Consider the following 15,000-nt stretch of genomic DNA (forward strand, 5'->3'; position numbering starts at 1 on the left):
AGAGACAAACCACTATTATGCAATTCAAACAAAAAAGACTTAATCCAATACATAAAATAATTTATATAAATTAGAATTTAACATATGAATACCACTACGATCGTTTCGTGTCAGCACATCTTAGACATTCTTCAGGTGGTTTCAAAACCTTCTTAGCGGGTTTTGAAACCACCTAAAGAATGTCTAAGATGCACTGACAGGAAACGATCGTAGTGGTTATTCATATGTTAAATTCTAATTTATATAAATCATTTTATGTATTGGATAAGTCTTTCTTTGTTTGATAGCATATATTGGTTTTGTCTCTAATTTGATATAATATAATATTTTACTATAAAATGGATTCAATCTTAAATCTGATTTTTCCTTGTAAATTTGGATTTATTCCCTAATATTTATTATATATATATATTATATATTATATATATATATATTATATATATATGTAGATATATAGTATGTATATATTATTATATTAATATATATATATATATAATATGTATGTATATATATATTCGTGTGCGTGAAATGTATGTATGTGCAACTGGATTACATGTAAGTCATTGTTCAGTTTTATTTCAAGTTTCTTGCCAAAAGAGAAGGAGTCGGTTTCTAACCAAGATCCTTCATTGGAATTTCAACATCACCATGAAGGTATTCTTGTTTGTATGTATGCATATGTGCAGATGTATGTATGTATGTATGTATGTATGTATGTATGTATGTATGTATGTATGTATGTATGTATGTATGTATGTATGTATGTACGTACGTATGTATGTATGTATGTATGTATATATGTATGTATGTATGTATGTATTTATGTATGTATGTATGTATGTATGTATGTATGTATGTAGGTATGTATGTATGTATGTATGTATTTATGTATGTATGTTGTACCGCATCCGCATAAACATTTGTACGATTTTACCAATGAAATAGAATTACACATTATTTCAGAATTGTACGATATTATTATTCGAAAAGCCATTATCAAATATGACAAAATTGTGTTGTTAATTTCTAAGGCGGTTCCCAAATCTGGTGTCAAGAGAGAATGCGTATCGAATGCATTGGATCGAATTGAATGTCATTTTGAAGCTCCATTGCGTTTTAGAGTTAAATAATTCCTTTTGTAGGAGACGAACACCATGTTTATTCCGGTGCGTACAGTTACTACATAATGGCCCTCCGTCGGTTGTGACGACGAGAGTCCCAGTTGATCTACTCAACAGAACAGCCTGCTCATGAAATTAACGTGCAAGTGGCTGAGCACTCCACAGACATGTGTACTCTTAATATAGTTTTCGGGGAGATTTGGCGTGACGCAGAGTGTAACAAGGCTGGCCCTTTGAAATACAGGTACAACAGAAACAGGAAGAAAGAGGGAGAGAAAGTTGTGGTGGACGAGTACAGCAGGGTTCACTACCGACCCCTGCCGGAGCCTCGTGGAGCTTTGGATGTTTTTGCTCAGTAAACACTCACAACGCCCGGTCATCTCTCCTACAATCGCGAGTTCGCTGCCCTAACCACTGTACCATTGCGCCTCCACGTACTGCAAAGTGAATATTGGATAATATGAGATTCATATTATTTTTATTCTGCTTATAATTGGTAAAGATTGTCTGAAATTAGATGCAAATCAATAAGAGAATACTAAACTTTTTACATCCAACGGTACAAATCTTACAACAAGAGACTTCTCGTAAGGCTATAAGGTGCACCACTTGTAATATATGAATATGAGTTATTTTCCTTCAGCAGAGGACGAAGAGACGAAAATGTAAAAACCAAAACTATTTAAGGGGAAAATAAGGAAAAAGAAAAGAATAGGTGAGAGAAATATAATGAAAAGTGGGGGAAAGAATGAAAAGAAATACATTTGAAATGAATAAAAGTAAAGAATATTAATTAATAAAATTGGGAAATAAACGAAAATGAAGGCGAGAGTTTAAAATATAACAAGGAGAGAATGAGAAAGAGAAGGAAGTGCATCCGCTCTGTTTTAAAGAGTGTTTTGGCTCACATCTTTTACTTTGATTCTTATATAGTTGAAATCTTTTATGGATTCTTCATTTATATTTGAAATCAGTAGAATGTTCTTCAAAGTACAACATGTAATTGGACAATTGCATTTCGAGACATTCCGTTTTTTAAAGGTCAAAGGGAAGTAAGTGATTAAAGCATCATGGCTTTAATTTATTTACTGTCATACTTATGTAGTGTTTGGTTTCGCGCAGTTCAGCTCCACTTCATATATAATTGCTTCTACATTACGCAAAGAATTTAATTGGCATGCGTCAGGTTTTTTTGTATATATGTTTCGATTCGGACGAAGATACTCCAATGCATGTCCACTTAATCCGTCATTGTAGATTTGATCGATAGAATTAGTGCAACTATAATTCGTTTTTTAATAATCTCGTAAAAGATATTTTCTCTGAAGTTAGACACGAAATGTTTATCAACAAAATCTGGAAAACTACTGGAAATTAACAACAAAATGTTAGATTATAATATAGGTGTGCGTGTGTGTGTGTGTGTGTGTGTGTACATAGATATGTATATAAATGTGTGTGTAATTATATATATATAATATACACACAGATATATCTCTATATATCTGTGTAAGCATAAGAGAAGCAATGTTTATATTATATATCACTTTTACTCTTTTACTTGTTTCAGTCATTTGACTGCTGCCATGCTGGAGCACCGCCTTTAGACGAGCAAATTGACCCATTGTAAGCCTAGTACTTATTCTATCGGCTTTTTTGACGAATCACTAAGTTACGGGGACGTAAAGACACCATCATCAGTTGTCAAGCGATGTTGTGGGGACAAACACAGACACACAAACATATACATACACATACATACATATATATATATATATACGACGGGCTTCTTTCAGTTTCTGTCTACCAAATCCACTCACAAGGTTTTGGTCGGCCCAAGGCTATAGTAGAAGACACTTGCCCAAGGTGCCACGCAAGGGGATTGAACCCGGAACCATGTGGTTGGTAAGCATGCTACTTACCACACAGCCACTCCTGCGCCTATAAAAAATAATCTTTTCCACTCTAGGTACAAGGCCTGAATTTGGGGGTGGGGGAACGGGCCGGTCGATTATATCGACCTCAGTACTCATCTGTTATTTAAATTATCGACTCCAAAAGGATTGAATGGCAATGTCGACCTCGGCGGAATTTGAGCTCAAAACATAAGGACAGACGAAATACTACTTAGTATTTTGCCCGAAGAAATATATCTATAGGCACCGGAGCGGCTGTATGGTAAGAAGCTTGCTTACCAACCACATAGTTCAGGGTTCAGTCCCACTGCGTGGCACCTTGGCCAAGTGTCTTCTACTATAGCCTCGTGCCGACCAAAGCCTTGTGAGTGCATTTCGTAGAGGGAAACTGAAAGAAGCCCGTTATATACATATGTGTGTGTGTTAGTGTCTGTGTGTTTGTGTGCGTGTGTGTGTGTGTGTGTGTATGTTTGTGTGTGTATGTTTTTGTGTCTGTGTTTGTCCCCCCACCATCGCTTGACAACCGATGTTGGTGTGTTTACGTCCTAGCGGTTCGGCAAATGGAGACCGATAGAATAAGTACTAGGCTTACAGAGAATAAGACCTGGTATCGATTTTCTCCTCTAAAGGTGGTACTCCAGCATGAAACAAATAAAAGAATAAAAGAATATATATATTCTTTTATTCTTTTATTCTTTTGCTAGTTCCAGATTCTAAATTTTCAGCAAATGCTCGAATATAGACAAATTTCTTTCAGTGAACTGGACGACACCACCCTCTCCGGATTTAGCAACTCTCTCAGACTTTTGACTCCTCTTCATTGAATCATGCGACAACTAGTTTCATTATGGCTATTATAGTCAAAGGGGTGGCGGGGTGAAACTAATTTTCTTTCTTTTCTTTTCTTTTTCCATCTTTATTCAACCTGACACATTTTACGTGAATCTTATTTTGTTTTTTGTTTCTTTTAGTGAATTGTCATGTACCAGTGTCCTGATTTTCAAATAGCACAGACTCTGTGCTCTGAGCCCGAGGGTTGCTTGGAATCAATATTTATAATATACATAACAAACAATAAGGGTAATGTGTGTAGAGTGTATTTCCTTCATTTACAACCTGACATTTCGTTTACATCATCAACTCAACAGTTTAACAATTTAGAAAAATCTTCATAACTTTTTTTTTATCAATATTACCTTTAGAAGGGTTTTAGAAGTGGATATCATGACAATTAGATTATGTAAACTACGATGAATTAGATTAAAGCTTTGAAGCCTTATAATCTCAACTGTAAAAAACAACGATTACAAGTTGGTACAGGAACCAGCTAGTAAAAAATGTACGATTTGTTTTCTTTTCTGGTAATACTTTAATGCTTTGATGAGACGAGTACATTCTTACTAGTGGCTTTTAGCGATACAATACACAGAACATAGCAGGACTTTGATTCTAGGGACTTGGAAAAGTGAATTAAAAGTTCGTATCACTTTTGTATTTACACATACGTTTAATTGAAATATGATCCTATAAGTTTTATTCAATTCTACATATTTTAAATATTTTTGGGATCAATTATTGAATAATTAAAGATGCCGAAAATAAGTATGTGTTATTCAAGTGACCTGAAGGAATTGAAGGAGACTTTGTGTTGTGGTGTGTTTGTGTATGTGTGTGTGTGCGTGAGCGTGTGCACGTGTGTGTGTGTGTGTGTGTGTGTACATGCATTTATGTGTGTCGTGCGTGTGTGCGCGTGTACGCGTGTGTGCATGCATGGGCGTGTATGCGTGTTCGCGTATGTGTGGGTGCATGCATGTGTATGTGTGCGTGTGCGCGTGTGTGTGCGTGTGTGCGTGTGTGTGTGTGTGTGCGCGCGCGTGTGTGTGTGTTTCTCATCCATCACATCCTTTTTTCCGTTTGCATGAAAGACAAACAAGTGTGACAGCCGTTTGGCATTGAACATCTAAGCCAGCCAATCGGCTTTCGCTATTTCTCCGTAATCCATGCGAAAGTCTGAAACTTTACCAGATCTAACTTTCTAGCTGATCAAATCCACATTAGCTTTGAAACTGTGTTTCTCACCAAACTCTTCCAACTCAATAATGCTCTTTATTTACATTATTTACATTTGACATATATTTGTCCTCATCCTGTTTGTTGTTAACCCAATGTTTCGGCTGATATACCCTCCAGCCTTCATCAGGTGTCTTGGGGAAATTTCGAACCTGGGTTCTCATTTCTAAGGTATTTTCGATGTTGTTGTTGTTATTATTATTATTATTATTATTATTATTATTATTATTATTATTATTATTATTATTCAGGTCACTGCCTGGAATCGAACTCGGAACTTTGGGGTTAGTAGACCGCGCTCTTAACCACTACGCCATATGCCCGTGGGCATAATAATAATAATAATAATAATAATAATAATAATAATAATAATAATAATGATAATGATAATAATAATAATGATAATAATAATAAGAAGAAGAATAAGAAGAAGAAGAAGAAGAAGAAGAAGAAGAAGAAGAAGAAGAGATCGAAAATACCTTAGAAATGAGAACCCAGGTTCGAAATTTCTCCAAGACACCTGAAGAAGGCTGGAGGGTATATCAGCCGAAACGTTGTGTTAACAACAAACAAGATGAGGACAAGATGGTAAATAATGTAAATAATGTACATAATTCCTCATCTCTTAAATATAGAACTGTCAATAATGCTCTGTTGTTATAGTTTTGTGATACAAAACAAAAAATCAGAGAATCCAGGGGCAGTGGCTCGGAAACGAAATTTGCTTAGGGAGTTCAAACCCAAGTCTAAAATTTAAAATATAATTTTCTTCTTTGTTCTAACTTGAAGCTATTTTTCACTTTTTACACATTGTTTTGTAAAGCTGAGAAAAGTAAATAGGCAGCAAATTTCGAGTTTGCACACAACAAAACTTTTAAGGGATGCGTCTGTATCCCCTGCACCCCTTGTTCCCGGGCCGGTCAATCAGCTGGAACAGTCTATAGTTTTGCAAGGAGTTCTTCTTTACTTTTTTCCTTTATTTATTTATTGACTTATTTATTAGTTTGACTGAAAAATGAACTCCGGTGTCAATGGTAAAAGTCTGAAATGTTCAGCGGTTAGGGCTTGCGGTTATGGTTTCTGTGGTTTTCCGGCCCTCACCACCATAGAACGCAACGGGTCCAATACAACTTTTAGACACTGACAAAACAAACTCCATATTAAAGTTCAAGTTTATTCGGAATGAAAGTGGCACCCACCACGGAATAAGGAAATGGATTCACCTGACAGAAGCATTTCATAGGTTGGGATACATATGTGTGTGTGTCTGTGTGCGTGCGCACATGCCCCCCCCCCCACACACACACAGACACACACATACACACATATATATATAAAAGAGAGAGATATGTTATATTAAATCTCTGAGCGATATATATATATATATATATATATATATATATATATATATATATTTATATATATTACACACACACACATATGTATATATACATATATATAAATATATATATATATAAATTAGTGGTGTGGCTATAAAGGAATTATAAATGCTAAGATTCATTAAAAACATTTTTTTAACAAACACAGATTGGATCATATGGTTCACGTGATAAGAAAAAACAATATGCATTTGACTAAATATAAGAAACTATAATTGATATTCTCTCTCTCTCTCTCTCTCTCTCTCTCTCTCTCTCATGCTCTCCATAAATCGTACTCACCGCTCTCAATCACTATTCCTGCTCTTCTTTTTGCTTCCACCAATTAAGCCGCCATCACTAATATTTCACATTCAACCTCATTAAATTCGACAAATTATTTTTACCTTTCAATCTACAGACTACGAGATGCTTGCTTTGAGCATTGCTAGTTATTTATCCCATATTTAGAAATCACTCTCTCTCTCTCTCTCTCTCTCTCTCTCTCTCTCTCTCTCTCTCTCATATCATACGGAAAATCTTATTACTCCGATAAAGAGTAAATTTATGACTGCTTTTACATTAAAGCGATGTTTCGAAAGCGACCACGAGCCTCACTGAACCTTATCGTATAACACGATACGACTTGTTGCTATTCGAGATGAGGCGTTGAATCCGGACATTGATGTGTTGGGACGTCGGCTGATGTTTGATTTGCTGACTTTGCAGCAACGAAAAACTGATAGAAATCCTTGACGGAACTTTTTGTTCATGAAAGCGTACGTTATGGGATTAGTGCAAGATGATGTGTAGGCGAGAAGATAGACGAAGCCCAAAAGGGTTGGCGATATGTTTTCATTCGCCCCTTTACTATCAAACGACAACCAAGTTTGAATGAAGTAAAGAGGACACCAGCAGACAAAGAATTCCAATACTATTACAAATAGCATCCTGATGACCCGTAGTTTTGCAGCTTGACTCTTTTCACTGTTCGATTGTCGTATGCCTCCACTGTAATCGTAGAAGTGTTTCGATCTTTTCTGAGTGCGGATAGGAGTTTCACCGACCGCTCTTCCACTACACATCATTGTTTCAATTTCATCTGAGTTTCCTTGCCTTTTCTGATTCACTACAAAACATAAGATGAAAAAGAAGAAAAAGAAGTAATTAGATTTTTTTTAAAGAACATATGGAAACACGGAATGCATCAACAGATATATTCTTTACGTTCAATGATATAAATTTCTGTATTGATTTCCGCCATAAGCACACAAAATAACACCTCTGGCTTTTAACAATGAGGAAATGAAACACAAGGCTCTAATATAATTTTATAGCAGTAAGAAAGTGCGAACCAAGAGCCAAGCGTCGTAATTTTATCTCTCTATTATAGTTTTTAAGAATCTTTTTCCACCAGTTGTTCTTTAGAGATCGGACAACCGACGTATTGTGAGCGCAGGCGTGACCATGAGATTAACAAGTTATCTTGTAATCGCATGGATCGATTCCATCCAGGAACATCTTAGCCTTAATAAGTCTCACGGTTTGTTTGGACGGTTTTCGACCTTCCTAGTGTTTGCGGTGTGGGAGAAAAAACAATAGAGTACTGTAGTGAATTTCTCGGTCCGATTACTTACTTCCGTCAGAGGAATTCAAATCAATCACGAACGATGACTGTTTTTCATATTTTAATATTTTAACAATGAATCTATTGAGGGCAGTTGTTGTTGCTGCTGTGGTTGTTGTTGTCGATGATGATGTTGTTGTTGCTGTTGTTGTTGTTGTTGTTGTTGTTGATGATGATGATGATGATGAGGAGGAGGAGGAGGAGGAGAAGGAAGAGGAGGAAGAGGATGTCAACAACATGGATGGCGACGATGACGAAGATGATGCCAGCTCAGGCCCTAACCAACAGAACTAAGTCTCAAAAGTTTTCCAGCGGTGATCATTCAATTAATATATAAGTCAACACAATCTAATATGCTGTTGCCTTTCTTAATAATGGCAATGTGTGAATTAAAAATCTGGCTCCTATTTCTAGCCGATAGAGCATCCAAATAGTGGCTCTCTCCTTGGCCTCTTTCAGAGTGGTGAAAACCAGTAGCATACCAAAATATTTCTTGGTATTTATTACCCCCTCTTTAATTTTCTATTCAAATACTCTCGGAATGTAATTTGATTTTTTAAAGTCCTTAAAATAAATTTTAGTTATATAATAGCAACTGATGGTGGTTTGTTTACGTCCCTGTAACGTAGCGGTTCAGCAAAAGCGACCCCGATAAAAGCAGTAAGCATTTTGGCCAGTTTTACCCTTTGCTTTTAAAGATGCAAGTACTCCGTGGAATCTGTATAATATCTAGTGTTTAAAGGACTCTCACATTCTTTTCTACTCTAGGCACAAGGCCCGAAATTTTTGGTGAGGGGGCCAGTTGATTACCCCAGTACGCAACAGGTACTTAATTTATAGATATCGAAGATAAAAGACAAAGTCGACCTCGGCGGAATTTGAACTCAGAAGAGGGGATCTCTCACATATTACATCTATACTTATACGCTTCTACTGGTATTGTATGTTTAAAGGGTGTTTCGTTAGCTTGCAATAACCTGTACCGTTTCTCCTATAAGTGGTGATACAGCACGCAGAAAACAGCTTCAGAACATTTCTTCCGGATATATTCCTTCTTATAAAAAGTCTTCGATTCAACAGCTGCCTTGAACGTATCTTTTAAAACAGTGCGCCGTAAACCTATCTAATCTACTTAGCTGATAGCAGAATTGGTGACAGAGACAAACAGAAAGAAAGAAGAAAGAAAGAAAAAGAAAGAAGGAAAGAAAGAAAGAAATATAGAAAGAAAGATAGAAAGAAAGAAAGAAAGAAAGAAAGAAAGAAAGAAATATAGAAAGAAAGATAGAAAGAAAGAAAGAAAGAAAGATAGATAGATAGATAGATAGGTAGGTAGATAGATAGATAGATAGAGAAGATAGATGATAGAGTGATTGATTGATTAACATAGAGACAAATGATGTTTGTTGTATCAATTGTTTCTCTCACTTTCCTTCTCTCTCCCCTCTTTACTTTTCATTCTCTCTGTCTCTCTGTCTTTCTCTTTCTCTCTCTCTCTATCTCTCTCTCTACTTTCTCTCTCACTCTCTCTCTCACTTTCTCTTTCTCTCTCTCTCTCTCTCTCTCTCTCTCTCTCTATATATATTATATATATATATATATATATAACATTATTGGTGAATTGAAGAATGGAGCTGAACGCAGATTGAACAGAAATCGTTTTATTTCATTCTACACGTGTTTCGAAACACGTGTAGAATGAAATAAAACGATTTCTGTTCATCTGCGTTCAGCTCCATTTCTTCAATTCACCATAATGTTTTAATTTCAATTATCCGCACCAACGCACGGTTGCAACGCCAGATGGTTGTACCTCCACCGTGCTGTTTACTGCTGTGATTTTTGCTACTAGGGATCGGTAAACTTTTGATTAATCTACTACAAGATTATTCATCTTTCTATTTCACATAATATATATATATATATATATATATTAAATATATATATATATATATATATATATATATATATATATATATATATTATAAATCTATATATATGTATGTATGTATGTATGTATGTATGTATGTATGTATGTATGTACAACAGATGCAGCACAGAATTTTGTCAGTGAACAGGTCGCGGTCTGAAAGCGACGAAAATATTTTGGCAAATTAAATTTACATGTTGAAGTGAATCTAACGGTTTTTACGTGTTTCTTAAGTGGCTTACAAACACCTTCCACGCTGCAATTGTTTTCGTTCCAGCACTCGATCTCAGATCAGGTCACTTGCTATGCAAGTACATCTCCGTAATATATATGTGCGTGTGTGTGTGTGTGTGTGTGAGTGTGAGTGTGTGTGTGTGTTATATTTAATGTTTTGGACTAATAAGTATATGTTGATTAATGTATTGAAGTTTTGAGTAGGGCACTGGCACAGTTTGGGTCTACCTGATGCCATCCGCATTTAGGGTATATTTCTGTTGGATCTACTATATATATATATATATATATATATAATATATATTATACATACTCGTATATAGTTGCAGGCGTGGATATATGGTACGAAGTTTGCATCCCAACCGCATGCTTTCGGGTTCACTTTCACTGCGTAGCCTCTTAGGTAAGTGTCTTCTACTATAACCTAGGGATGCCCTAACGGATTCTGAAAGAAGCCCATCGTGTGTGTGTATGTATGTGTGTGTGTGTGTGTGTGTTGTGTGTGTGTGTGTGTGTGTGTGTGTGTGTGTGTGTGTGTTTGTGTGTGTGTGTTTATTTGTGCTTCTGTCTCACCGCAGTTTGACGCTCGGTGCAGGTGTGTTTACGTTCCTATAACTTAGCGGTTTAAAAAAAAGGACTGGGATCGATTTGTTCGACTGAAATTCCTCAAGGCTGTACTCCAGCATGGCCACAGTCTAATGACTGAAACAGGTTAAAGATGAAAGATGTGTGTATGTGTGCACATGAATGTGTGAGTGTGTCTGAGTGCATATATGTGTGTGCTTGAGAGAATCCACCCCCTTCACTTATTGGAATATCGAACCCACGTAACGAAGAGTTACTTTCGATTTGTTATATTTTATATTTTCCTCTAAATTTGTGTTGATAGATTTCGCTTCCTTAGTTGTATTTTTGTTTCTTTGTTTTGTTTGTTTTGCTTGTTTTCTTGTTTAACCTTTTCCATCACATCGCATATATTTCGGCATTAGTTTAACGTTTGTTTTGGAATCATTCCAAGCATTACTTCAGTGCTAACATTATTTTGCCAAAATAATGTTTGATTTTCAATTATTTTCAATCATATTTGGAATATTAATGGTTGTGATTAGAAATAAACATATCTATAAAAAAAAACAAGCACCGGCTGTCTCTGTGCGTGTACTATATATATATATATATATATATATATATATATATTATATATATATATATGTGTGTGTGTGGTGTGTGTGTGTGTGCATGTGTGTATGTATGTATACATATATATATGGATGTGTAGTGTTGGGATAGATAATTCTATATATAGAATTATAGAATTAGTAATATATGTATGTACTATTATGCATGTGTGTGTAGATATCTATGCTTATATATGTGTTCATATGTATGCGGGTATACATAATTTATATATGTATACATGTTTATATACATCTAATTCATATACATATATATATATATATATATATATATGTCGGCATACACATATAACATACATGCATGCATATCTGTGCATTGATTTGTCCGTATGTGTGACTGTTCGACTTCCCAAATCTGTATTAAGTAACATTCGATTGCACAAATGAACTAAGAAAATCAATGTGAATTGTGCATCACCCAACCTAAAGACAATGCACAGTTGTTGTGCACCCTTCAACGGTAATGTATATCGATTTATTACGTATGCATAACTCCGTGCCTATGAAATAAGCAAAACCTATGCACTGGATGTTTACGTCTAACGCAAGAAAGCATAACGATGTCAGTTAAGTGAAGTGGGAACAATTGGGAATCGAAACCAAATCTTCGAAGTGACTTCACCAATAATAATGCTGTCTAAGTTAGTTGAAGCAAGGCAGCACATTTTCAGTGAGAAAATAGTTGATTTCGTCGATATCGATACTTGACTAGCATTTATTCTATCGATCATCGAAAGATAAAATTCCTAAATCAACCTATTTTTGTCGTATTTGAACGCAGAATGTTACGCGTCCCACGCATTACGGCAAGGCTTTTTTTTTGTTTTGTCTTTCTGGGTGTGTATGCCTCTCTTGTGAACCAGTTCCAATAATGGTCACACATTTTCGCGGAAAAGCATGGTTATTGATTACCATATTCCAGGTACTTATCGCATCGACCCGTGGATGATAGGATTGAATGCATCAGTAACGTCGATATTTGAGTTTAAAAATGTAGAGTAGACACAAAGTTCCTGCTCACCCACCACTCTACTGTTAGGTTAACCCTTCCATATTCTATGGCTGTTTTCTCGGGTGGACTTATTATCTATAATTTGATTTTTCTTAGAACGGTATGTGACACGTTTTCGATGCCGATAATGATGGAACGAAACCGAAGTTGTAATTGTAATTTTTAGCGTAATGAAACCAGGTTAGATTAAGATTAGTATTTTACGAGTTTACAACAGGACTTTTGCTGGAGGAGAGACAAAGTAGGACCAAATTTCTTATTAATTTTTGCATTGATTGTTTTTTAAGTTTCGCCTGACGGCTTATCCAACTGGTAGAAGAAAGTTTTTCCGGCGTTTATGTAAAGATGTAAATGAAAACACTTGTCGAAGACCATCTGATGTTTTCTCTCTGTTTCCACCTTAATATATATCATCTGATCATTTGTTCCTCTCCTTCAACATCACTTCTATTTAATGAGCTGTCCACCTGTTTCACTCTGTAAGCACCAAAATGGAAATTGTTCTTTGCAGACTGAACCATCAGACGAAAGTTGACGCTCCTTTCAAAACGAATTTTATGCTTAAAAAATAATGAAACAAGGTCGAGTGTTATGCTTTAAACAACCTTAACTATAGAATAAAACAGAAGACAGAACGAAGTCTTTAACATAATTAATCAATTTTATGAAAATGTGTGAATTTATGTATCAAAATAGAAAGAAAAACGTTTAGAAATCGTGGAATTACACGGGTTCCACAAGTATCAGAGCCGTGGCTGAAATGACAGAATCAATTTAAAAAGTCGATATTTGAGCTTCGGGTAGAGATTGACCAAACAATAAATACAAGCCCTAAGAATTATTATTATTATTATTATTATTATTATTATTAATAATGATAATAATAATAATTTTGGCACAAGGCCAGCAAATTCAGGGTAAAGATTAAGTCGATGACATCGACGCCAGTGCTCAACTGGCATTTATTTTATCGACCCCTAAAAGAATGGAAGGCGAAGTCGACTTCGGCGGAGTTTGAACCCAGAACAAAAAAAGCGGACGAAATGTTGCTAACCACTTTGCCCGGCAACATTCTAATGATTTACGTGTGTGTGTGTTTGTGTCTGTGTGTGTGTGTATGTTTGTGTCTGTGTGTGTGTGTTTGAATTTCATTGGAAATAATTCTTTCACTTGTCGTTACTCCGAGTTTTTCGTTATACAGGAAACTTCAGATGACAAAAACAAAAGAAAGAACCGCAAGTCCGCATCTAACTAGAAACACTGATCAGCGATGGAGTGTATCATCAACTTCGAACAGATAATATATACTCTTTTACATGTATTGCGTACGTAAACTTTATACACCCGAATTGCATGCAAGTGTAGGCATTTCTTTATTTGAATGTATATACTCGTATGTATGTTTATGTATGTGAGTGTATATAAGTTTAAATATAATCGTGTACAAGAGAAAAAAAACCGTAAATCTATATCGAAAAGAACTTCATCTGATGAGCTCTGTACTAATTGCATGTTCAGCTCATTGCTTCTGTTCTAATTCCCTGTGTCAGGGAACGGAATAATTTAGATTAGTATAATGCAGGCGAAAATAGAAAAATCCCTCCCCAACTGAAAACAAGAAAAGCAAAAATCTTATAACTTTAAACAAATGTAAAATTACTGAAAAACACGTCCTTCCGATACACTTGCCCCGAACTAGAATTGATTTTATTAGTTTAAAAAAGAAATATGTAGCAAAATCCCAGCTTGCACTTCTATAACTTGTTCACGCCTATGAAATATTTATTTTACGAAAGGAAGCAAAACGAGGTTAATTAAGACTGTAAAATGAAGAATAGGAATTCTTCAATAATAATTTTTTTTTGTTTTCTCTCTCAGCTTCTTTTTCTTTAACAATCTTAATTTATTGTTTCGGATTTTTAAAATTCTATTTTGTTCTGGCTTGCGCAGAATCGTTAGCGTTTTACTGTTTTCTTTCCTGCTTATGTCCTAAGCTTAAATGGAATAAAAGAAAATGAAACAATATTAGACAACCCATTCGACATTTAGAAGGTTGTCGATATAAGAAGACCTAGAATAAAATTAAAAAAAAACACTCCTCTTACAAGTAACTACTCAAATATCTAAAAGAATGTCATGCCAGCCGTCACTCGCGAGCGAGTGTAGCATAGAGATGTGTTCTATGGTTTTGCTAATTATTGAAAGTGATATTATTAGTCGCCAACAGACACATGTTGTTGCCGTTATAAGAATTTACAGGACAGAGAAATTCAAAGGATCACTTTGGTCTTGTGCTGAATGCCTGTCCGGACAGCCTTCACTTTTTCAACCTAAGGGGTTTTTAACGCAATATTTTACACGCTCTTGGTCATAACTTTGTCTGCTTCGAGGTCGAACATTCAAACAAAGAATTATTTCGCGTTATTTGTAAGTTCTCATCACGCCATCAATATATATGCGCGTGTGTATATGTATGTAAGTATATACATACCAGTGGTTAGAGAGTCAGGCTTACAAC

The 15,000-nt window shown here is 35.4% G+C and overlaps 1 protein-coding gene across 1 annotated transcript in view; it reads right to left on the minus strand.

Annotated features, from left to right (window-relative positions):
• Positions 1 to 6,816: 6,816 nt before the first annotated feature.
• Positions 6,817 to 15,000, minus strand: part of LOC115217197 (cholecystokinin receptor type A-like) — a 222,324-nt gene continuing 214,140 nt past the window's right edge. The window contains exon 3 of the mRNA XM_029786832.2: positions 6,817 to 7,615. Within this exon, the coding sequence (XP_029642692.2) occupies positions 7,101 to 7,615 (515 nt within the window). The 3' untranslated portion in view covers positions 6,817 to 7,100. The remainder of the gene's footprint in view (positions 7,616 to 15,000) is intronic.

The sequence above is a fragment of the Octopus sinensis genome, linkage group LG11, assembly GCF_006345805.1.
Source record: "Octopus sinensis linkage group LG11, ASM634580v1, whole genome shotgun sequence".
Classification (NCBI taxonomy): Eukaryota; Metazoa; Mollusca; class Cephalopoda; order Octopoda; family Octopodidae; genus Octopus; species Octopus sinensis.